The following is a 24,025-nucleotide window of genomic DNA, read 5'->3' on the forward strand; positions in this document are numbered from 1 at the left end:
ATTGTACTTACGCCTCGCGAGCCTCAATAAAATTAAGAAATTATAATCGACTGTCGAAGAGATTAATTTTCGAAAATTAAATCTTAAATAACTCTGTATAAACACACATGGCTGTCGCGGCGGTCAAAGTATTAACAGTGTAATTATAATACACTTTTTAATAGTGCAATTACGATATAACTTATTAACAGTATAAACAGTACAGATTTTGTTAATAATATAATTACGATGCATTCTTCGAAAAGTTCCGAAAACTTTTATACTGAATGAATAACTATATTAATATAATATAATATTTATAATATAATATAATATAATATAATATAATATAATATAATATAATATAATATAATATAATATAATATAATATAATATAATATAATATAATATAATATAATATAATATAATATAATATAATATAATATAATATAATATAATATAATATAATATAATATAATATAATATAATATAATATAATATAATATAATATAATATAATATAATATAATATAATATAATATAATATAATTATTATTATAGCGATTTCGCGGGATGCAAAGAAATATTTTATATCTAAAATTATATTATTATAATAATTATATTAATATAATTAAATATGTTTCTCGACGAAAAAGGTGAATTACAATGAATTTGCCGAGTCGAACGAACGAACTGGTGAAAAGAGATGCCCATACGTGTCTCCGTAACAGCAAGATTCCCGTCGCGACTGCTCTGAAAATAGTTACCGAAAGGTCAGCGATTTCGAAGCTGCCTTTAGCATTTCGAGTTTCCCTCCCGCGCGAGGGGCGCCGGTCGCCGTTCCTCGAACAATGACACACAGGCTCGCGAGATGGGCCCCGGGGAGAGCGTGTAAAAGAGCTCCGTCACTCGAAGGTCGCGAACTATTAATCGCGGTATGACGCGCGCTATCGACGAACATGCTGGCCGGCGATTAATCAGACGGCGTGTGTCAACGTGTGCCATGCGAGAGCGGTGCCGTGCCGTGTGAGTCAAGCCGCGCGGTCCGCGTCTTCGCGGGACGCGAACAGGAAGTACTCTCCATTCCATTGTCACTCCCTCATTAATATCTGTTTGATCTTTCGGCCCGTCGCGACTCGACTCGACGCGCTCTATCCGCTCGATCCGGAGACGTGGCTCCGATTGGACTTCCCGGTCGAATTTACGGCATCGAAACGCGGCACGCTAACGATCGATTCGGAATCGAAGGTCACCCCCGTCTCACCCGGAAATTGACACGAGGCCGCGTGGGAGGAATTTCTAGCGAATTGAGGTGGAAACATACTAATGGCACGTAGGCTCGGACGAATGTACCCGCGATTTTACGGCATGCGAAGAAATATTTTATATCTTAAATTATATTATTATAATATAATATTATATAATTATTATTATAGCGATTTCACGGGATGCGAAGAAATATTTCATATCTTAAATTATATTATTATAATATGATATAATTATTATTATAGCGATTTCACGGCATGCGAAGAAATATTTCATATCTTAAATTATATTATTATAATAATTATATTAATATAATATAATTATTATTATAGCGATTTCACGGGATGCGAAGAAATATTTCATATCTCAAATTATATTATTATAATAATTATATTAATATAATATGATATAATTAAATATATTATAATATAATTATATTATACATGTATGTACAGGGTGTCTCAGTAACTGTTATAAAGCGATATCTCCATTATCGTTAATGATACGCGGAAATGCTTGAGGAACAAATCGTTCGGTTCGAAGGGACACATGTTTTAGTGGAAATCATTTTTTTGTAAAGATCATATTCTTTGAGATTTCAAGGTCATCGATGTTCTTTCAAATGGGATTACATATTTCTATCATTGTATCGTGGTAGCTAAGATCAAGACAAATCTAATAACCTATAATACCATGATCTTCATGTGACCTTGGGTACGAAAAATAAAGAAATTTTTAGACTTGAATAATATATATAAATCTATAATAATTAAATAATATTAATTAATAAATAATAATTCTAATATATATATATATATATATAAAATATAGAATATTATATTTTATTTTTGCTATATGAACAGCTACTGCAGGCGCTTCATTAAGAATAATCATTCGAATAGAATTAAGAGTTTCTGGGGGATGAATTAATAATAATCAAATTTATAATTCTATTCTTACATCGCATGCATTTATTATAATTTTTTGTTCATAGTAATACCTTTTATAATCGGAGTATTTGCACATTGATTAATACCTTTAATAAATGGAGCTCCGCATAAAAACTGACCTTCAAGTTCTAATAAAAGAGCGCAGCTTTTATCCGAAACATTTTCTCGTGCATTAAATATGCTCGTTGAATATTTTATAATTTTTTCGACGTTGTTATGTTGCGAGACTCGCCCTGCATAGTGCTCGCGCTGCTAAAAATCATCGAGAGAACAAAAGAAATTCCTGAGTGGCCCACGTTCCTCGCGCGATACGCGCGCTCGATTTTTATTTCGCGCACAGATCCGCGGCTCGCTATCGCGACAGACCTTCGACCGCGCGACATTTTCCAATATTTACACAAGTTCTCAGCTGTTCGAGCGCGATAGTCCACACGGGTTTCACAGGTATCGCGGTCATAATTGCGTCACACCGCGGCGGCTAATCCGCGGTCGTCGCCGACCGCTTTCTTCGCCTAAAAGCCGTCCTTGACGGCGGGAAGATTCGAATCGCGCGATACTACCTCGTGCCGCTCGAAAGTGTGGAACCTTGTACGCGGATTATTAATTGGTATTTTTATCTCCGGCAAGGTGGTTTCTTTTGTTGCCGCGACGTCGCGTCACCGCTACGGAATGATCGGTCGTTCACGAAGCGGACAGCTCTCTTGCTCTTTCCCTGCCCACCTAAGGCCCATTGTCGTTCTCGAATTTATTGGTTACTGGATCGGCCCGCCGACCGGCCGATTTGCATGATAAATATCGTTTTATTCCGTATGGTCGGCGCTGACTCACTCGAAAAGATCGCGTCGTTTTTTCTTCTTTTTCGTGTACGCGGTCAGCCGTTTTTTCTTTTACTTTTTTGTTTAGTTTTGATAAGGGTGGTTACCGAGATGTCTCTAATTAGTTTCGAAAAACTAGGAGTTATGGTATATCCCACTTTCTACCAACTAATACGAGTAATTAAACTATAAATATATATTGATATATTCGGATCCATTACTTTGACTTCCTTTTCCCTAGTTTTCTGCAATATCTTTATCTTCGCTTTGCATTATATGCTCTTATTTCTTTATTATTTATTATCTTATATTTATTATATTATCTATATTTTATTATATTATCTTATATTTTATTATTTATATCTTATTTATTTATTTTATTATCATTTTATCATTATCGTAAGCATCTCGCTGCTCACATTATTTATAATCGTACTTGTAACGTAAATTTAATAACAAATGCAAATTTCTTCCGTCAATTGAATAAATTAAAAATAAATTAAATAAATCGAATTAACCCTTCGCACTCGAGTGGTGACTCTGAGGCACCACTAAAATTGTTAATTCACGTTCCAAGATAATTTCTATATTAATAAAGTTTAAAATTAAAAAATTGTTAAAAGTATAACTGTCATCGCAAGACATCGCAAGACTCAATTTCATATGCATAAAATGCCCTTCGTCACATAAAATGGAAATACCGTAAGTCAGAAAAATTATTTTAGATTTACAGTTAAAATGGCTTCGAGTGCTTCGAGGTTAAAATTAACTGGACGTCTGGGTAACCTCCCCCGCAAGGGATGACGCTTGCTTACCAAATTCCGCGATAAGCACCGACACGGCTGACCCAAAGTTGTCGAAGTTACAGAATTTCGCTAATGGACAACAGCGCGCGGCTTTCGCAATGGTTTCTCGCGAATAAGTCACAACGGGAGAAAGGAATGTCACGCCAGTCTATATTTACACCGAAGGATAAGTATTATATTTATACTTCGGTGTTTGCGTTTGTTAAGTCGCCCTTGAAATTGTTCGCAGCGATTCCTAAAAGGATCTCGGTTAACACGTTGAATGCCACCGGGGCCACCGGTGACCGGCACTTAACTTGGCGGTGACACCGTGGGGGCCACCGGTGACCGGCGCGCCCTAATCGATAGAAATACAGGGTTCCCCGGAAAGAATCATCCGATTTCAAAAATTTATATTTTAACACTTTATCGACCGCTAGCCTATTTATCGGCTTTTCGATTGCCAATGTTTATCGATCGCTAGCCTATCAATCGGCTTTTCGATTGCCAATGCTTATCGACCGATAGCCTATTAATCGACTTTTAGCTATCGACGGTTTTCGCTTCTTTACTGTTTTGTTAGTAGCTGACCTCCTGTATGCTGACCTCCCCATATCCTTATGAATTATAATTATAATAATAATTATTATTTATTATTATTTTTAAAGGAATAAGCACAACACAATGAATAGCGAATATTTAGCCGGTACTGGGAGCAAATGCGCGCGCGATTAGTTTCGAAAAATTAGGAGTTATGGTATATCCCACTTTCTACCAACTAATGCGAGTAATTAAACTATAAATATATATTGATATATTCGGATCCATTACTTTGACTTCCTTTTCCCTAGTTTTCTGCAATATCTTTATCTTCGCTTTGCATTATATGCTCTTATTTATTTATTATTTATTATCTTATATTTATTATATTATCTATATTTTATTATATTATCTTATATTTTATTATTTATATCTTATTTATTTATTTTAATACCATTTTATCATTATCGTAAGCATCTCGCTGTTCACATTATTTATAATTACTGGCTTAGGCCAGTCCTTACTGAGTGGCAGCCTCAACCACGACCGGACGATAAAGTGTTAAAAAATTACACACAGAAAATTATAATTCAAACACGAATATAACGGGAAAATGTGCGAGTTTTACTTTTTACCCCATTGGCACTTGGAGGTTCGGAATTTTCTTAACACGGAACTACCAAACCGTTGGATTGGTCGCAGTTCATCCGATAATATGGTTCTACACAGTTGGCCTACGAGATCACCCGACCTAACCCCATGCGACTTCTTCCTTTGGGGATTTGTGAAGGATCTTGTCTTTGTACCACCTTTACCTACAAGTGTAAGTGAACTGAAAAAACGCATTTGCGATGCTGTACAAACAATTACCAGAGATACATTACACCGTGTTTGGCAAGAACTTTCATATCGCAATGATATCATACGTGTAACGAAAGGAAGTCATATTGAACACTTGTAAACAGAAGCTCACGCATTTTCCCGTTATATTCGTGTTTGAATTATAATTTTCTGTGTGTAATTTTTTAAAATATAAATTCTTGAAATCGGATGATTCTTTCCGGGGAACCCTGTATATATAATTTCAAACAAATGTCAATATCTAAAATTTTCTATTATTACCATCGTCGATTCGAACAGTGACCCCTGTCGCAATTAACATGTCAAACATGGTTATATGTCGCGGTTATACATGGTTATATAACTATATGGTTATATAACTTATCTATTGCAGATAATATTTCAACATTATATGTGTCACATAAAAGAAAATTCATCGTGGCGCCACGGACAATTTCTATAAAACCGCGGCGTGGCATTTAACGTGTTATCAAAGGAATTCGGAGAAGAGAAAAGTCCGGGTTTCTCGCCGGAAAAAAATCACCGGCCGCGAACCGCGTTCATCGCTCGAGTTATTTTTCCAAGGGTTTCCCGCAAGAGTGGCGCGACGGATCGAGGCGTCCCGATCGGTGTTCGATCCGATCGACAATGGAAGTCGGATCGAAGTTCGGCAATTTTCCGAGCGGCTAGCCACGGGTTCCCGCCGCGCGGTTCGATTGCGCCACGCGATTCATTATGCAGCCTCGGGCCGGCGGCGATTTGCACATCGAAAAACCGATTGTCTTCGCCGGCCGCTTAGGCCTAGAAAAGTGGGACGCAACTTAATACGTCGAACCGCGTTGAAGGGTTAATATCACGTTGCAGAGATCCGCGAGAGAGCGACCTCGCGGATCGTGCACGCGTGCACGCGTCCGCTCGTGCCCGCCTACACGCGCGCACGTTTCACGTATATACTCTGTCAAATAAGTATTCGGCAGGTTGTCCGTTTTGTAAAGCACCCGTGGAACGAGCGAAAATAATTTTTGTTCTAGTATGTCGTTGTTCTTAACTAATTTTTCTGTGTATTTGTACGAATGATTTTTCGGTTTTTGTATATAGAATAAATTGTTCGAATAGACATTGCAATATTATTCGGATAATAACGTCGATAATTATTCTAATAAATTATTATTACAATAAATTGTTCTATCTGTTCGAACATTTCTTCGTCTTTTATTCGAATAAATTATTCGGATAATAACGCCAATAGTTATTCTAATAAATTATTATTACAATAAATTGTTCTATCTAATCGAATATTTCTTCGTCTTTCATTCGAATAAATTGTTCTATCTGTTCGAACATTTCTTCGTCTTTTATTCGAATAAATTATTCGGATAATAACGCCAATAATTATTCTAATAAATTATTATTACAGTAAATTGTTCTATCTATTCGATCATTCTTCGTCTTTCATTCGAATAAATTGTTCTATCTGTTCGAACATTTCTTCGTCTTTTATTCGAATAATTTATTCGGATAATAACGCCAATAATTATTCTAATAAATTATTATTACAATAAATTGTTCTATCTAATCGAATATTTCTTCGTCTTTCATTCGAATAAATTGTTCTATCTGTTCGAACATTTCTTCGTCTTTTATTCGAATAAATTATTCGAACGGAGATTACAATATTATTCGTACAATAATGCCAATAATTGTCGACTAATTGTTTAATATGCATGATTTAATATCAATGATCAATCTACCCAGAAGAAGCAAACTTTCCGATGCAGCGGTAGAAAACAAAGTTAATCCTAAAAATTAAGATGAAAAAAATTAGTCAGCGAACTACGGAAAATTTATTTTCCGAATTCATCTCTGTAGAAATAAAATCTTACTCGAATAACAATTAACTTCTTATTCGAATAGAACCTTATATTCGGATAAATTGTTATCTAGATCATTTATTCGATCGTTTTATTCGACAATATCGACTAAAACTGTATTCGTTATCTCTGCGAACAAAAATTTAGCCGAACTCCGTTCCGAGGGCGACGAAACGAAATTTCGTAGGGTGAATCGATATTTTCCGTTTCATTATACAATCACCGGTAATTATCTAACGGAACGTAAGTGCAAGCTCGTCCGTCTCGCCTGTAACTCGCGTGGCGACCGGCCGTTTCTGTCGGTTAACCGGCGCGGATTTTAATACCCGTGTGTTCTAATTGAAACCGCAGCGAGCCTAGACGAACACAACCGATGAACCGTGGGGATCGGGTTCGACGGGATCGATCGGTCGATCGATCGAAACGCGGCGGCAAGGGAGAGCAGGCAGGCAGGCCGATCGAGCGCACAGGCGCAACTCGTTTCATTGATCGATCCTCTCTCGGACCCTCTCTCGCTCGTTTCGCGTTTCGCTCCGGCGTGCAGTGTGTACGCAAGAACCTCGCGTGGAAACTCATTCCAACCTGTGGTTATGTTATTTGCGCGTAATGCGACGTGTAAACACCCGTTCCTGTCCCGTTCTTCTCCTGTCCGCGTCCGGCACCGCCGCGCCGCGGAATATTCGATAAGGGAGGGCAGCAGGCCGATTCTCGTTAACCGGCCACCGTTGCGAAATCGCTTTTTACCAGGCAATCTCACACTCTGATTCGCGCGTTACATCACGAAAAGCCGCGGGATCGCCGCGCCGCGCGGCGCGGATTTTCAATCGAGCCGGTGTCCGCCGGGTTTTGCACCTGCGCGCACCGCGAAACGTTTTTCGACGGGTCTCCGAAGAAATGGCCGATGCTGTAATGCTTTCTGGGCAACTGGACAACACGATCTTTGCGAGGATTTTTGTGCAACTGTTTCACGTCGTGGAATCGCGATCCTTCGCGATTCTTCGCGATCCGGAGACCTTTGCATTTCTCTGCTTCTTGTGTGACCCCCGTTGCGTTTTTAATCACCTCGAGAATTTTTATCGACGTCTAATTATTTCGTGTTTTGCAATATCGAGACATCGATGCATCGTTCCTTCGTATTTTTCGTCCATCCTTGGCGCTTTTTGAGTTTTATGGCGTTTCTAATGATTTTATGAATTTTTTAACTTTAATTATTTCGACTCTCGCAATTCTATAACTTTGTTAATGGTGTATTTGTTAATCGTTTTGCATAGCTTATTGACCTTGGAATTGTCCCTGGAATTGTCGTCCCTCATACTGTTTATTGCCCTGGAATTGTCGTCCCTCATACTGTTTATTGCCCTGGAATTTTCGTCCCTCATACTGTTTATTGTCCCTGGAATTGTCGTCCCTCATTCTGTTTATTGTCCCTGGAATTTTCGTCCCTCATACCGTTTATTATCCCTGGAATTGTCGAACATTTTATTGCTGAGTGTCCTCGCAATCGGTGTCCTCTGTATTTTCTAAATATTTTTTGCAGTTTCTACAATGTTTGAAATAGCGGTCCTCGGAATTGCAGTCTATGTAACGGCGATTTGTTTTGTTTAATTGCCGATAATTGAGCAACTGGGTGAACGATTTAAATGCTCTCGGTGAAAATTGATACAGCAGTCGCTTTGCAACGGTTAAATGAGTGAAAACAAAATAAATGGAATTATATTTTTGAAACTCTATGAAGTACAATAAATTGTTAGATACAGTACTCTCTTGATAAGTTGTAGTAATATATTACAGTAATTTTGCAATAATATATTACAAAATATATTGATAATAATTCCCTAGGTGGTTTCATAGCTTAATAATAAAAAAAAGTACAGTAAATTCTTTCTAATTGACGCTCAGATTGTGCACGAAAATGGACAATTTGAGAAGGGAAGATACGATTATTCGAGCCCTGCGACTCGTTTTTATAGCCATTGACAATCGGTAATTGTAAAAGCGAGCCGAAAAGCTCGAATAATCGGAGAATTTACTTATACAGAATATTCTGGCTTCGCTTAAAAGGTAAGAGGCACGCGATGCTCGAAGTTTCGCGTATCAAAAGTAATATGTAATAATATTGTATAATGTATTGTATATACAATAGTAATTTTGTAATAATATATTACATAATATATTGCTAATAACCTCGTAGGAGGTTTCATAGCTTAATAATAAAAAAAAGTACAGTAAATTCTCCCTAATTGATGTTCTGATCGCGCAGAAAAATAGACAGTTTGGAAAGAGGAAATACAATTAATCGAACTATGCGCTTTGTTTTTATAGCTACCGACTAAAAAAGAAAACGCGTCGCAAGGCTCGAATATCTCCTCTTTCCAAACTGTCTATTTCTGTACACCTTAATTAGGGAAAATTTACCGTATTTTCAAATATCCTGGAAAGCGGCAGTAGACAAAACATTTCAAGCCAAAGGACGGCCGTCTACCTGACTTTCAATCGTCGGTTTACGCACCCACCGATTTACCCTGAAATTGTTTTGAAAGGCAAATCGGCTTCCGAAGACGCGTTTCTGAAGATTTCTCTCGGCATCGATCTTTCTCAAAGTTCTCGACCATAACGCGCCTTTTCAGCGATCCAACTAGCTGCAGCTTTACGGCCCATACCGGCAACACTCGAACGAACGGCCGTCGTCGGCTCTGCCTCTAACCGGCTTTCCCCGGAGTCTCCTCGTGGCCGGCGACGAAAAGCAAAAGCAAAAGCAAAAGCAAAGGCATCCTAAAACACCGGGATTCGCGGTCGGAAATCGCTTTCAGCCTGATCCGGCTCGAACGACCATCCGTCACGTTCAACTTCCGCCTGTTGTCCGGCCGTAGATCATCCGGGAGGATTTCCTTAGTACGTTTAATTTTATAGCGCCTGCTGGCTCGAGCGAGCGAGTTACCTCGCCGATGGATCCTCGTCTACGTTTACGACCGTTTTCCGCAAAACGCAACGATTTCGCGGATTTCTTCTGCGCCGCGGAACCGTGCGTACACCTTTTCTCTTTAGAGGGCCTTAGAACCGGGCAATGAGGAACTACGAGAATCGGCCGACGCGTATCTTATCAGATAATGTCCCCTTATCAACGACCAAACAAGGATTTTCGATTAGTCGCGGATCATCGATACGATTTTGGCGTTCGAAAGCTGAAGCTTTCCCGGTGTTTGCGATTACTCATGATTTTACTTGTTGTTTCCGTAATTGTTGTTGACCGAAAAAGTCGTCTGTGCCAATTTTTAAAATTGGCAAGGGTAATGTTTCTACCTTAACCTTATCAATCTTTAAAATTGGCACAGGTGATTTTTTCAGTCAACAACAATGCCATTCTTGGCATCCGATCGCTAGACTGCTGATCTTCGTGTAAAATAAAGATTTGTTTGCATCATTTTTATAGGATGAGAATCATGGAGAAATCTCTTTCTTCCTTTAATCGTTTTAATAAACTGAAAATATCACGTTGATGATCTTGAATTCTTTTAGTCAATTTACTTTTTTAAATTGTATTTATTTAATTTTATCGGAAATGAATTTTAGTAGAGCGGAATGAATTCTTGTTCGAAGAAAATCTTGTTGAAATGAATTCTTATTTAAATAAACTTCGTTCGAATGAATTATTCGAATAAAATCTTGTTGAAATGAATTCTTATTCGAATAAAATCTTGTTGAAATGAATTCTTATTCGAATAAAATCTTGTTGAAATGAATTCTTATTCGAATAAAATCTTGTTCAAATGAATTCTTATTCGAATGAATTCTTGTACGAATAAATTTTGATTCGAGTGAATTCCTGTACGAATAATTCTGATATAAATGAATTCAAATGAATTCTTACTCGAATAAAATCTTGTTAAAATGAATTCATGTTCGAATAAATCTCGTTCGAATGAATTATTCGAATAAATCTTGTTCACAAATGAATTATTCGAATGAAATCTTGACCAAATGAATTCTTATTCGAATAAACCTCGTTCAAACGAATTATTCGAATAAAATCTTGTTCAAATGAATTCTTATTCGAATAAACCTCGTTCAAATGAATTATTCGAAGAAACTCTTATCCGAATGAATTCTTGCACGAATAAATTCCAATTCGAATGAGAATTCCCGCAGTTCGAATAAATTCTTATCCCGCAAAACTCTTATCTGCACAAATTATTACTCCATCGAATATTTATTCCACAAGTGTCGAACAAAATTTAATTCGTTGGTCTCTATCATCCAAAAAAAAAAGAAGAAAAAAGTACATTACCCAACTCTGACGCAGCGTCTGCCTATCAGTTGCGATCAATGCAGAGAACATCTCCGAGGCTGAGCGCGTTGTAAATCCAAGCGCGCGTTGATGAATGCAATCAGAATTGTTTCGGTATTCATACTTGACGGGCGAGGATCGATTAACATAGGTCGCGTGTCGAAACCGGGTACCGATTCGGTGATGAATCGGAAAGGTTGATTCCGTGGCAGCGGCGACTGCCGCCGTTACTCGAGCGATCGCTCGGTTCCCACATTATTTCCTTTCCTCCGTTTTGCTCCGCTCCGCTCGGCTCCGCTTCGCTCGTCTCTGCTCCGCTCGGCTCCGCTCCGCTCGGCTCCGCTTCGCTCGTCTCTGCTCCGCTCGGCTTTGTTCCGCTCGACTCCGCTCCGCTCGACTCCGCTCCGCTCGTCTCTGCTCCGCTCGGCTCCGCTCCGCTCGGCTCCGCTTCGCTCGTCTCTGCTCCGCTCGGCTTTGTTCCGCTCGACTCCGCTCCGCTCGTCTCTGCTCCGCTCGGCTCCGCTCCGCTCGGCTCCGCTCCGCTCGACTCCGCTTCGCTCGTCTCTGCTCCGCTCGGCTTTGTTCCGCTCGACTCCGCTCCGCTCGGCTCCGCTCCGCTTTGCGTCCCCGCTCGGCGTTGACACGCGGGGTTAAAGCGGCGCGGAGTTGACCTTTCGCTGGGCGCGATATTTTTGGGACGAGGCGCGCCACCGCTCCGAGGAAGTCGTTTCCTGGCCGACGCGGACGTCGACGCCGACGACGGAAGCTCCTTCGCCGCGCTCCCAGCTGCCATAAATCAACGTGCGAGCGGAGCCTGCGATAAAGTTCAGCGCCGCCGCGCCGGTAAAAGTACTCGCTTCGGCGAGGGACCACGGCGTTCTCCGGCTCCGGCGAAAGCACGGTTCACCGAGGTCACCGTGGCCGCACGCGAACTTTTTCAGAGCCGGTCGTCCCTGTATCCCAATCAGGCGAGGAGAGTTTCGATGATTCCGCCGCGATCTCGCTTGTCTGCACGCAATGTGCCAAGCCGAGAGCTCCGTTTCTTAAGGACTCCGATCGGCTGCTTCGGCGTTCGCTCGAGACGAGATTTCGTGTTGCCGGAGCATTTATCGTGTAATATCGACGTCGTGCCGTATCGATCTTGCATCTGGATTCGTAGCGTCTTCATCGGATCCCGTGACTCTCTTCATGGTGTAATGATGATGATATTTGTTAGACGGGGTAAAAGTCTCTTTAATTGCACGAATATTTCATATAGAAATGTAGGAGGAATGTGTATCGAGTAGAGCTGTGTATCGTCGCATCAACGTTAACGCCAATTACTATCCGGATGATTAAAAATAATTATTTTCTCGATTGCTCGCGGAATGCAATTTTTAAATAACAAATCCGATCGGAAGAGTTATTCGTGTAATTGAATCTATATAAGATTTATTTTGAATGAACTTATAAAATATTGGACAGTTGAATTGAATTATAATTGTAATTTCTAATTTAATATTTATAATTGTATAAATACAATTATATATAATATACAATTATAATTAATATACAATAATACAATTAATATTTATAATTATATAAATACATTTAATATTTATAATTATATAAATACATTTAATATTTATGATTACATAAATACATTTAATATTTATAATTATAATTTAATAAATTATAATTTAATTTAACTGTCCGATATATTATAAGTCATATTCATTTTTGTGAAGTGACGCAACAATCTTAAAATATACAGGCTGCATGCAAAAATTTTCGCGCAAACATCGTGGAACGCAAGCTAGAGAATGTTAAATAGTCGGATGAACAATATTACTGTTTATAATTAATGTTTAGTATTTCTTTACCATGTACAGTAACAGAAACGGAAACATTTAGAATGGCAGAGAATCGGTAAATTAAGTAATCAATCCACAAACAGCTGTTTTAAATCGAATAACATTACCTCAACGTAATGTCGAACCTAAAATTTTATTTAATTACACGAATCCTCTAACGTGGTCACTAATGACCAAAGAGAGTTGGCGTGACCTTAACCCCTTGCCATACTTTGACGAGTCTGACTGGTGAACGGCGATTTCTAGTAATAACCTGTCAAGCATGAATGCCATTCCGTTCTTTGAAATTCGAATAAAACTCCGATTTCTTGTCGTCAATATTTGTACATTCGTGCAAACGTAGTCACACGATACATATATAAATAAATTATTACAATCGAGAAACTTCTAATCGTTGCAACTGCGAGGAAAATGCTACGATAAACACTATAAATTAAAAAAAGGTTAAACACTAAATTGAAAAAAAGAAAGAAGAATTTCTTCGATCTATATAGGAGATAGTTCAGCGGATTGGAATGCATAGCGGCGAGGAAAATGTTATGATAAATACTATAGATTAAAAAAAGGGTTAAACACAAAATTTAAAAAAAAAAAAAGAGAAAGATTTCGTCGATCAATATAGCAAACAGTCCAGCGGATTCGAATGCATCGCGGTGAGGAAAATGTTACGATAAACACTAAATTAAAAAAAGGGTTAAACACTAAATTAAAAAAGAGAGAAGAATTTCGTCGATCAATATAGCAGATAGTCCAGCGGATTCGATTGCATCGCGGTGAGGAAAATGCTACGATAAACACTAAATTAAAAAAAAGCGTTAAACACTAAATTTAAAAAAAAGAGAAGAATTTCGTCGATCAATATAGCAAACAGTCCAGCGGATTCGAATGCATCGCGGCGAGGAAAATGTTACGATAAACACTAAATTAAAAAAAGGGTTAAACACTAAATTAAAAAAGAGAGAAGAATTTCGTCGATCAATATAGCAGATAGTCCAGCGGATTCGAATGAATCGCGGCGAGGAAAATGCTACGATAAACACTAAATTAAAAAAAAAGAAGAATTTCGTCGATCAATATAGCAGATAGTCCAGCGGATTCGAATGAATCGCGGCGAGGAAAATGCTACGATAAACACTAAATTAAAAAAAAGAGAAGAATTTCGTCGATCGATATAGCAGATAGTCCAGCGTATTCGAATGGATCGCGGCGAGGAACCGCGCAGGATCTACGGCGGCGTCCGGCGGGAAATTCGAATCGCGTGTGGCCGGGAATTTTTGCCGGATTCACGGCCGGCTAGGCGAATATTTCGCAGTCAGAAATAAGATTCCAGAATGCGGAAACATTGGCATTGAAGCCGGCGCGGCGTCGTACGTGCCTCGGGACGCCGATGACGCTGACGATGACTCGGGCTCGGGACTCTTGACTCGGCTCCGCTCGATCCTCCTCGTGGGAGCGGCTCGCGGAACGAGTAGGAAGCGAATCACACCTCGAGAATCTTATCCAATTAATGTTTTTACAAGGGACTCGCGTCGGCCGGGGGCTCCCCCCCGAGAAAAGAAGCGCCGGTGGAAATAATATGGTACGCGGGCAGCGATGTATCGATTCCTCGAGGTTCGACGGCCGGTCGCCGGAGAGACGCGCGCTTTTTATCCGACGCGACGCCTTCCTCGTCTGCGGCACCCTCCGCTTCTGATCCACGGATCAGAAGGAAATGCCGGGGCGGCGCGGCGCGGCTTCTCGGGACGTCGCGGCTTGTCGTCAGACGACGTCGACGGGGCCCCGGAATTTTCCTCGTTCGATCCTCTGCTTCCCGCGAAGGAAATTTACCGCGACCGATTCCGTTAAGATCTCCGCTCGCGGGGCGAGTTCAACTCGCGACGCGGATTTGTTTCTCCTCGGTTCGTTTCATTTGATCCGAAGTTATGATCTCGAAAACTCGGAAGGATCGTGTTGCGCGGATAACTCGCGAAAATTGTGCGTTTCAACAGATATGACTTTCCGTGACGCAACGCAGCGGCGAAACGATCGACGAGCGGAAAACGATGCGAGCCGTGAAAATGTAATTTTCTGGATGGCGGAGAAGACGCTGCTGTCTTCGAACTCTGTTAAGAAAACTCGGTTTATTTTTATGTTTACGTTCAACTGAGATTTTGTGATAATAGTACGCGATTTTTTGAATGGAAGAATTGTTTTTAGAGGAAATGTCTGCACGTGTTTGTCGCGTCTTAAATGTGGAAAGAACTGAAAATTCGGTTTCTTTAAATCTGCATGCGTTGTCAGTGTCAAAATGTCGCGAATCGCTTAAGAATATCGAAATATAGAAAATATAATAGAAAATGAAATATACTTCTTTATATAATATGGTGTTCTAATTTTTTATCGGGAGCTATCGCAAGAATTTTTATTTTATGATATTTCAGGTAAATTATTGCAAAATCCATGATATTTGTTATTCGTGTATACATTGCTTGTCCTCCACGTGACGCATTGGTACTTACATTGTTTTTTACTAGAGCAATTATTAAGGACGGAGAAGTGCTAATCGGTACAATTATAACAAAAATTAATAATACTAAAATAAAGGTAAAAAATACCTCTGTATTCTCTTCACGTTTTTTGTCGTAATTTTATATCTAATGAATGACTTCCCGTACATATTCAATAAATAAATAAATAAATAAACACTGTCTTATAACAACGGCAAGACTGGATTTATTCTAACTTCTTGTGATTCTATGATAATATGGAATATATAATAACATAATAATATAATATAGAATATATAATGCTTGCATTGTTTTTTACCAGGGCAATTATTAAGAACGAAGAACTGCTAACCGGCACAATTATAAAAAAAATTGTAGTGCAAGGGATTAATGAAAATCCGGGGACGACTTTTTAACACTGGAACTACCGAGCTCTTAACGAGACTAATTTATACTAAAATAAAGGTAAAAAATACCTCTGTATTCTTCACGTTTTTTGTCGCAATTTTATATCTAATGAATGACTTCCCGTACATATTCAATACATAAATAAATAAATAAATAAATCCTGTCGACTTCTATGATAATATGGAATATATAATAACACAATAATATAATATGGAATATACAATGCTTGGATATGAAGAAGTTTATCAAAAACTTTCTCCCAGAAACCTTTCTACAATATCGGGAACTGCGAAAGGAAAGAAAAAGCAGCGACCAGTACCATTTCGACCGGTTCGGTGTTTCTGGTCGCGACAACGCATCGCCGGTGAACTTTCGAGAAACGCGTTACTTGCACCGTCGCCGCCTACGGTCACCTTTGCCGGCACGTTATTCCGTCGTCGACGATCTCGATCGATGACATCATTGCCACGCGACGATGTCAGCCGATCCTTTTATCTTCGAAATCGCGAACTTATCGGCTCGGTTTCTATTCCGCGGCGGCGGCCGACCGCTCGTCGGCATTCCCGATAACGAGAGCCAACCGGAAACGCGCGGCGGGCAACACTGCCGATAAAACGGCGACGAAACGAGAATGAGAAATTGAATAAGTTGGTCACGTGACGAAGCACCGAAAGAGCGACGAGCTGACGGCGACTATCAAGCCGCGGAATAACGCCGCGCAACGCCGGCAGAACTTCTTCCGCGGGATTGCATAACCGGAACGAATAAAGGCCGCGCGAATACGGTAACAGGGTCGTAGGAAGATTATGTCAACTGTGCTGCTGCTACTTCTCGAATGTTTGCACTCCGGCGCAGACGTTGCTGCGGCTAATCTGCGGACCAGTTAGATAACTGCGCGAAACCTACCTCGGGGATCCACGAGCCGGAGCTTTGCGTTTGTCACGGTTCGAATCTTGTTTGCAGTCGCGCTGTTTTCGGAAGTAATCGTTCCCGGAAAGCTGGCTCGTAAACGTATCAACGAGACGGCAATTCTTTCGGCCGTGTTCCACGAACTATGCGATAAAGTGCCACGCCGCGTACCACGTCGATCATTTTTCCGAACGAATTGTTGTGTTAACGTTAGCACGCCCGATAGCAGCGCCACTAGCGTTCGTAGTTATACTTGTCGTATTCATCGTATTTATCGTGTTCATTGTATTCGTCGTATTCATAGTATTCATCGTATTAAACACGACAAAAATAAAAGGGGAGATAAAGAGGAAATAAATTGTCCCCTTATAAAATATCAGGTCTACCGGAAAGTTCTGTCCGATAATGTCATTTCAAGTTTCAATACGTATGCACATGTTCACTCGAGACGTATACAAAGTGTCCCATAATTATGTTAATACATAGAAGGACACGATTCCTGAGATCATTTCAAGTAACTTTTTCCTTAGCGAAAATGCAATCCGCGGCTTCGTTTACGAGTTATTAAGGAAAAACAGTGGCCAATGAGAGGAGAGCTCGACTGACGCGAGGCGGTCCAGTCAACGAGCGGTCGAAGCCCAGGTCCGCTGATTGGCTCGGCCGCATCGCGCCAGCCGCGCTCTTCTGTCATTGGTCAACGTTTTTCGTCAATAACTCGTAAACGAAGCCGCGGATTGCATTTTTGCTAAGGAAAAAGTTGCTTCAAATGACCTGAGGAATCGCGCTTTCCGGGTGTTAACATAATTGTGGGAGATTTAATACTCTTTCATCGAGACCGTTTCAAGTTATAGTGCTATTTCGCGAGTCAAGAATTCTCATTTCGTTATTGCGTGGATAATTCTCGTCCAAATAAAGTCGAGAAATTCAAGATAATTCCAAAATTATTAGCAAAAGTAAATAGATAACATAGAACAATACGACGAGCCAGCATCACATGATGAGTCGTCGAAAATTATATTCTTCTAAGCGGTTAGAAATTATATTTTTAGAATCCACTCATGATCAAATAAATTTCTGTCCAAGTCTCGGAACTGTGTGCTCTTCCTATGAAAACATGCAATTGCATAAAAATCCGCGCTCTAACGATGACTCATATCACGCTACGAACGGATGCGAATCATCGTCCGTACATTTTAATTACACGACGCGACGAAAAGAGAACAATTTTCTCCTGTTATTTTCGCACGTTTCCCGAATCGAACGAAACAAACGAATCAGAGAGTCGTCGTTTCGGCAGAATTGTTTCCCTCGGACGGATCGGATCGCGTCGCGTTTCTACCTCTGCATCGCATTATAATTTACGTCTCCTCGGTTCATTCTTTCGTCGCAGCAACAACTACAGCTGTACGTGAAATATCGCCGGGCCCGGCGTTAAATACCCAGCAATTTATTCCCGAAGCGCAGAAGTATCGGGAACCGACGCGGATTCCAGCAGCGTTTTCACCGGATCGATGCCGATTGCATTCCGCCGGTGAAAAATCGGCCGCCGTTTCGCCTGCGATCGGACGCTGAAAAGCCTTTCACATCGCTCGATTATCGTCTCGTATTAAAGACTTCCTCTATCCGTAATTGATTCCCGACGTAAAAGAGTAAAGCAGAGCTAACTGTAGATCGCCGCTAATTGCGTTCGCGGTTCGAAAAATCGCGAGATCGCGGCGCAGCGCGGCGCGGAGCAGCGCGCACCGATTTTTCCGCGATTACAGGTTCCATAGGTGTGCGCCACGCCGGATCGAGCGATCCGTTCGATCCGCGCTCTCCGCCGGATCGGCACGATTTAGCGGGCATTATTCGAAACGGTATCCGCGCGGTTATCCCGGCGATACAGGAGCGATGTAGCGGAAGGACGATTTTTCTGATCCGCGGCGAGGGATCGCGCGCGAGCGGAAACGTTCGCGTTCCCGCGGAACGAGATCTCACCGGCGAGGTATGTCTGGAATGAGAATCGTGACTCTGACATCTGAAAGATACGAGTAGTTGGCCGGCGCTGAGCACTCGGAGCTGCTGTTGCTGTTACTGCCATTGCTTCTGCTGCTGCTGCTGCTCGCTTGTTCGTTTTCGTCCCCGGAGCCAGCCGACACGGGGCGTTCATTACCGGTCCCGAACGGGTTCGTGACACGTCACGAGTATCTCAATGTGAAGTTCGCAACACGATCGAGGGCGAATTCTTGCGGACTTTCACCGGCTCGCCGTTCCCGGCCGAGGATTACTAGGCTCGGAGATCGGCTCGGATCGGCCGAAGGACGAGGGGCCCATCGTCGTAAAGCCCGCGCGAAGCGGACTCGCAGCATTGTTGGGCCCGCGGAGAACGATTCCCGGTCACGCCGATCCGACATTCTCGCGCCGCGCCGCGCCGCGCCGCGCCGCCGGAAAAATCCATTCCGATCGGTTTCTTTGCGGGAGGACGCGGTTCCGAGAACGGAATGCCGCAAGAGAGTGCCTCGAAAGTTTTAGACCACGCGATTTATGGCCGACCGGCACCTTGAACCGAGTCTGCCCCCGTCTCGATCGCCACGATCGCGACCGCTTGTGTTGCCTCCTGCCTCGTCTCTCGAACGTTTCCTCGTGCGCTCCTGACGAGCCACTGATAAATGTCTCCGGGCTCGCGCGCGCGCGCGCGCGCGGACCGTTTTACTCGCTTTCTGCGAACAGACCGTTTAGAACGCTCTTTTATCTGAACGCCGCGGGGGTCTTTGGTCGGCGATACGACGATCGCTGAACTGTCTCGGCGAGTTGCACGAGAAGCGTTAACCCTCGCCGCGCCACGGCCGGGTCTCTTTGGACCCAGAGCACGGGGCCTGCCTTGACCGTTTGACACTTGACGATGTTTGTCGAATGCTTTGTGTTGGAGCAATGATGCAGAAACGAAGTTAGCGGATTTAATTGTTGTGTAAAAATAGTGGCGAGATGATAGTAATAATAATAGTAATAATGATAGTGATAATAATGATGGCGATAATAACAACGAAATTTTAGTTCAAAATGCGTTCAAATTGTATAGAGGGTGGCCGATAATTATTTTAACAGAAATCGTATAATAGTAATAATAATAGTAATAACGATAGCAACAATAATAGTAATAATAATAGCAACAATAATAGTAATAATAATAACAACAATAATAGTAATAGTAATAATAATGATGACGACAATAACAATGAAATTTTAGTTCAAAATGTGTTCAAATTGTATAGAGGGTGGCCGATAATTATGTTAACAGAAATCGTATAATAGTAATAATCATTATATCAAGATAACAATAATAATAATAGCAATAATAATAGTAATAATAATGATGACGATAACAACAACGAGATTTTAGTTAAAAATGTGTTCAAATTGTATAGAGGGTGGCCGATAGTTATGTTAACAGAAATCGTACAATAGCAACAATCATCATATCAAGATAACAGTAATAATAATAGCAATAATAATAGTAATAATAATAATAACGATAATAACAACGAAATTTTAGTTCAAAATATATTCAAATTGTATACAGGGTGGCCGATAATTATGTTAACAGAAATTTGGCGTAACCGAAGACTTAAACGAGAGAACAGATTCGTTTGGAGATGCAACAATCTACACCGAGATAGCTAAAAAATCGTGGCTCACCTGCGTTGAGATGTTCAGGCTCGGCTCCGTCGATGTTCTCGGCTGGCCCGGCGTCGTCTACCTCGTCATTCCTTGCTGCAACAAGAGAACGAGACGGGCTCAGATAAAAGTAGACCCGAACGAACGAGCGCCGAAGCATCCATCGGCGGACGCCGCGCGTGTGCGGCGCGTGCATAGAAAATCCAAGAGTTTCGGTGAGGCAAAGATAAAACTGTTCGCTGTGACGTCACGCGGATCAAAAGACGAGATCGTTCGAAATCGCCGGCGAATAATTGAAACGTCGCGCGTACGTACGATAACGATGCAAAAATCGAATGGTGTTATTGAACGAATTGAAATCGTCGATGTCAACGTCTCACAATGATTCCTCGAGTACATTCCGCGATATTATCGTTCTGAAAGTTAAACATTTTCGCGTATGACGCGGATCGTAGCACGTGACCAAACATTTGTAAAGGTAGAAAAAAAAACATAGCAATGTCGCGTCGCGTGAAATCAGGTGAAATCATGCGACATGGTCAAAGTACGTGCCTGCGTACGGTAATTTCTTTCTAATTAGCGCTCGGATTACGCAGGAAAATATAAACGTAAATCAGCAAAATAAGTAACTATATCATAGTTAATATCGAGTTCGACGTAGAATCACAAAGGGTGTTCGCATCCCCTTAACGCTCACCCCCGTTTCCAACAACAGCACCCTCTAAATTACTTCATATAATTTATATATATATAATATTATATATATTATATATATTTATAATAATATTAATATAATATTATATATATTATATATTTATAATAATATTAATATAATATTATATATATTATATATATTTATAATAATATTAATATAATATTATATATATTATATATATTTATAATAATATATAATATTCGTGTATTTTATGTGTTTCTTTTTTATTCTGGCCTTAAAATATTCTAAACACCTTGAAATTTCAAAATATATTTTCGTTTCCACTAAAATTACAATTTAAGTATAGACCTTGAAATTTCAAAATATATTTTCGTTTTCACTAAAATTACAATTTAAGCATAGACCTTGAAATTTCAAAATATATTTTCGTTTTCACTAAAACTACAATCTAAGTATAGACGTGCATACAGTAATGTCTCCCTCACTGACGCTCAGATTGTCCACTAAAATGGACAATTTGGAAAGAGGAGTTACGATTATTCCAGCCTTGCGGCTCGTTTTTATATAATCGTGTACAATTCGTAACTACAAAAATAAGCCACAAGGCTCGAACAATCGTATCTCCTCTTCCCAAATTGTCCAGTTTTCTGCACAATTTCTGCGTCAATTAGGGAGACATTACCGCAGTCCGTTTCATACTTGAACCCGTCCGCGAGAATAGGTCGCGCGAGAATAAGCCACGGTCGTCCGATGTCGCGCGATAATCGAAACGAGGGTCGCGAACGTAACGTTCGGCATAACTGTTCAGCATAATCTTCAAGGCTGCCCAACATCGAGAAACGCGAGAAGGAAGTCCCATATGCCGGCGGGCTCGAGAGAAAAAAAGCTCTCGGCAACGAAGAACACCTGCTGGCACCGATTTGATTCATCGGCGACGCGCACCTCGGAAATCTTATTCGAATAATAATGCCTCGGTCGACGCGCTATATGCACCATGTCCTTTTCATCGTCCCCTCTCGCCGATCGTTTTCAGCGCCGTCAAAACCGTTTCCGCGAGTTTCCGCGAGCTGATTGCGCGCGCGACGCGACGCGACGCGACGCGACGAGAGGAACGTCTCTACGCGCTGACGTTTCAATTAAGAAAAATTACGGCCGGAGATACGCCGGGGCCGCGAAACGTGGAACAGGCTCGCGCACAAAGGAGAGGGACCCAGTGATAATGAGTCGAGGTAATAGCCGCTGGCTAGTGGACACAGCTGCACGGTTGACTCCAGTTGACCCGCCGCTTTATTGGACGTCGGGTACGAGAGCCGGGGGTAAGCTCGGGAGTCCGCTGGTACACGCGTCCCTCTGTGCAAACCCGTGCGTGTACCCGCGGGATTAACGCGGGTCGAGAACAGCTTTCCGCTTCCTCCTGCAACCACGGCCCGTTTCCGCGTGTAGGACGTTGTCGCGCGTCCCGTCCCATTCACCAATCAACGGAATACAAGGGACGCTGCTCCTCGCCGAACGATTGTCCTCTGTCTCTGTACAATTTTCATTCATTCGACGCGCCCGGAGGACGTTCGGGAAATGCCGAGAGGGTCGCGCATGGTTGTTTTATTCATTTTATTTCAGAATTCGCTGTGGCGTCCTGTGATCCAAGCGTACCGTGATCCAAGTGTATGCAACTTTGCGAACCTGATCAGGATAGTTTGGAATAGCGTGATTGGACGGGTTAGAATCGCAGTGGAGTGAGTTTCATTTTTGAAAATTTTCGATTTGATTTTATAATGGAATCTGTGCAGGTCAGATTGTTCGAGAGGCAAGTGAAATGAGTTATAAAGTTACTGTAAGTTAACTGTAAATTAACTTAATTGTGAATTAAGTGAACTGTAAATTAAGTTAGCTGTAAATTAACTTAATTGTAAATTAAGTTAGATGTAAATTAACTTAATTGTAAATTAAGTTAACTCTGAATTAACTTAAATGCAAGTTAACTTAATTTGCAAATTAACTTAACTTTGTATTGACTTAAATGCAAATTAAGTTAACTCTGAATTAACTCGAATGCAAGTGAACTTAATTGTAAATTAACTTAACTTTGTATTGACTTAAATGTAAATTAAGTTAACTCTGAATTAACTCGAATGCAAGTTAACTTAATTGTAAATTAACTTAACTTTGTATTGACTTAAATGCAAATTAAGTTAACTCTGAATTAACTCGAATGCAAGTTAACTTAATTGTAAATTAACTTAACTTTGAATCAACTTAAATGCAAATTAACTTAACTGTGAATTAATTTAACTCTAAATTAACTTAACTCTGAATCATTTTGATTCTCAATCAACTTAACTCTGAATCAACTGAACTTTAAATTATCTTAACAATAAATTAACACGCGTAAACGATACACACGTGTTAGTAAGTAATAACAAGACTGCGGATCTTTACGCGAAATAAAACTTATTTAAGTTAATCGTAAGGAACACGAGTTAGTCGAAAATATCTTCGTTCCTTCAATAATTATAAAACAGTAGAAAATAATGTAACAATATCCTGAAATCCTTCTAATGACCTTAGATATTCGTATTTGACCCGATCGTCGTTTGTCGTAGACGCATAAAATCCTCAATCTGTTAATAACGCTCCTTGTTTCTCGCAGTGAGGATAATGTGACTAACGCCACTATGATTCGAACCCACTCAATTGTGCTCGGGTACCACT

At 40.6% G+C, this 24,025-nt stretch overlaps 1 protein-coding gene across 2 annotated transcripts in view; it reads right to left on the reverse strand.

The window, feature by feature from the left end:
• The window catches only part of bbg (PDZ domain-containing protein big bang), a 157,676-nt gene that overhangs the window by 27,114 nt on the left and 106,537 nt on the right, over window positions 1–24,025 (reverse strand). For both annotated transcript variants that reach the window (XM_033478369.2, XM_033478370.2), the window contains exon 6: window positions 20,662–20,736. In XM_033478369.2, the coding sequence (XP_033334260.2) occupies window positions 20,662–20,736 (75 nt within the window). The remainder of the gene's footprint in view (window positions 1–20,661; window positions 20,737–24,025) is intronic.

This window comes from Megalopta genalis, chromosome 3, assembly GCF_051020955.1.
Source record: "Megalopta genalis isolate 19385.01 chromosome 3, iyMegGena1_principal, whole genome shotgun sequence".
NCBI lineage: Eukaryota > Metazoa > Arthropoda > Insecta > Hymenoptera > Halictidae > Megalopta > Megalopta genalis.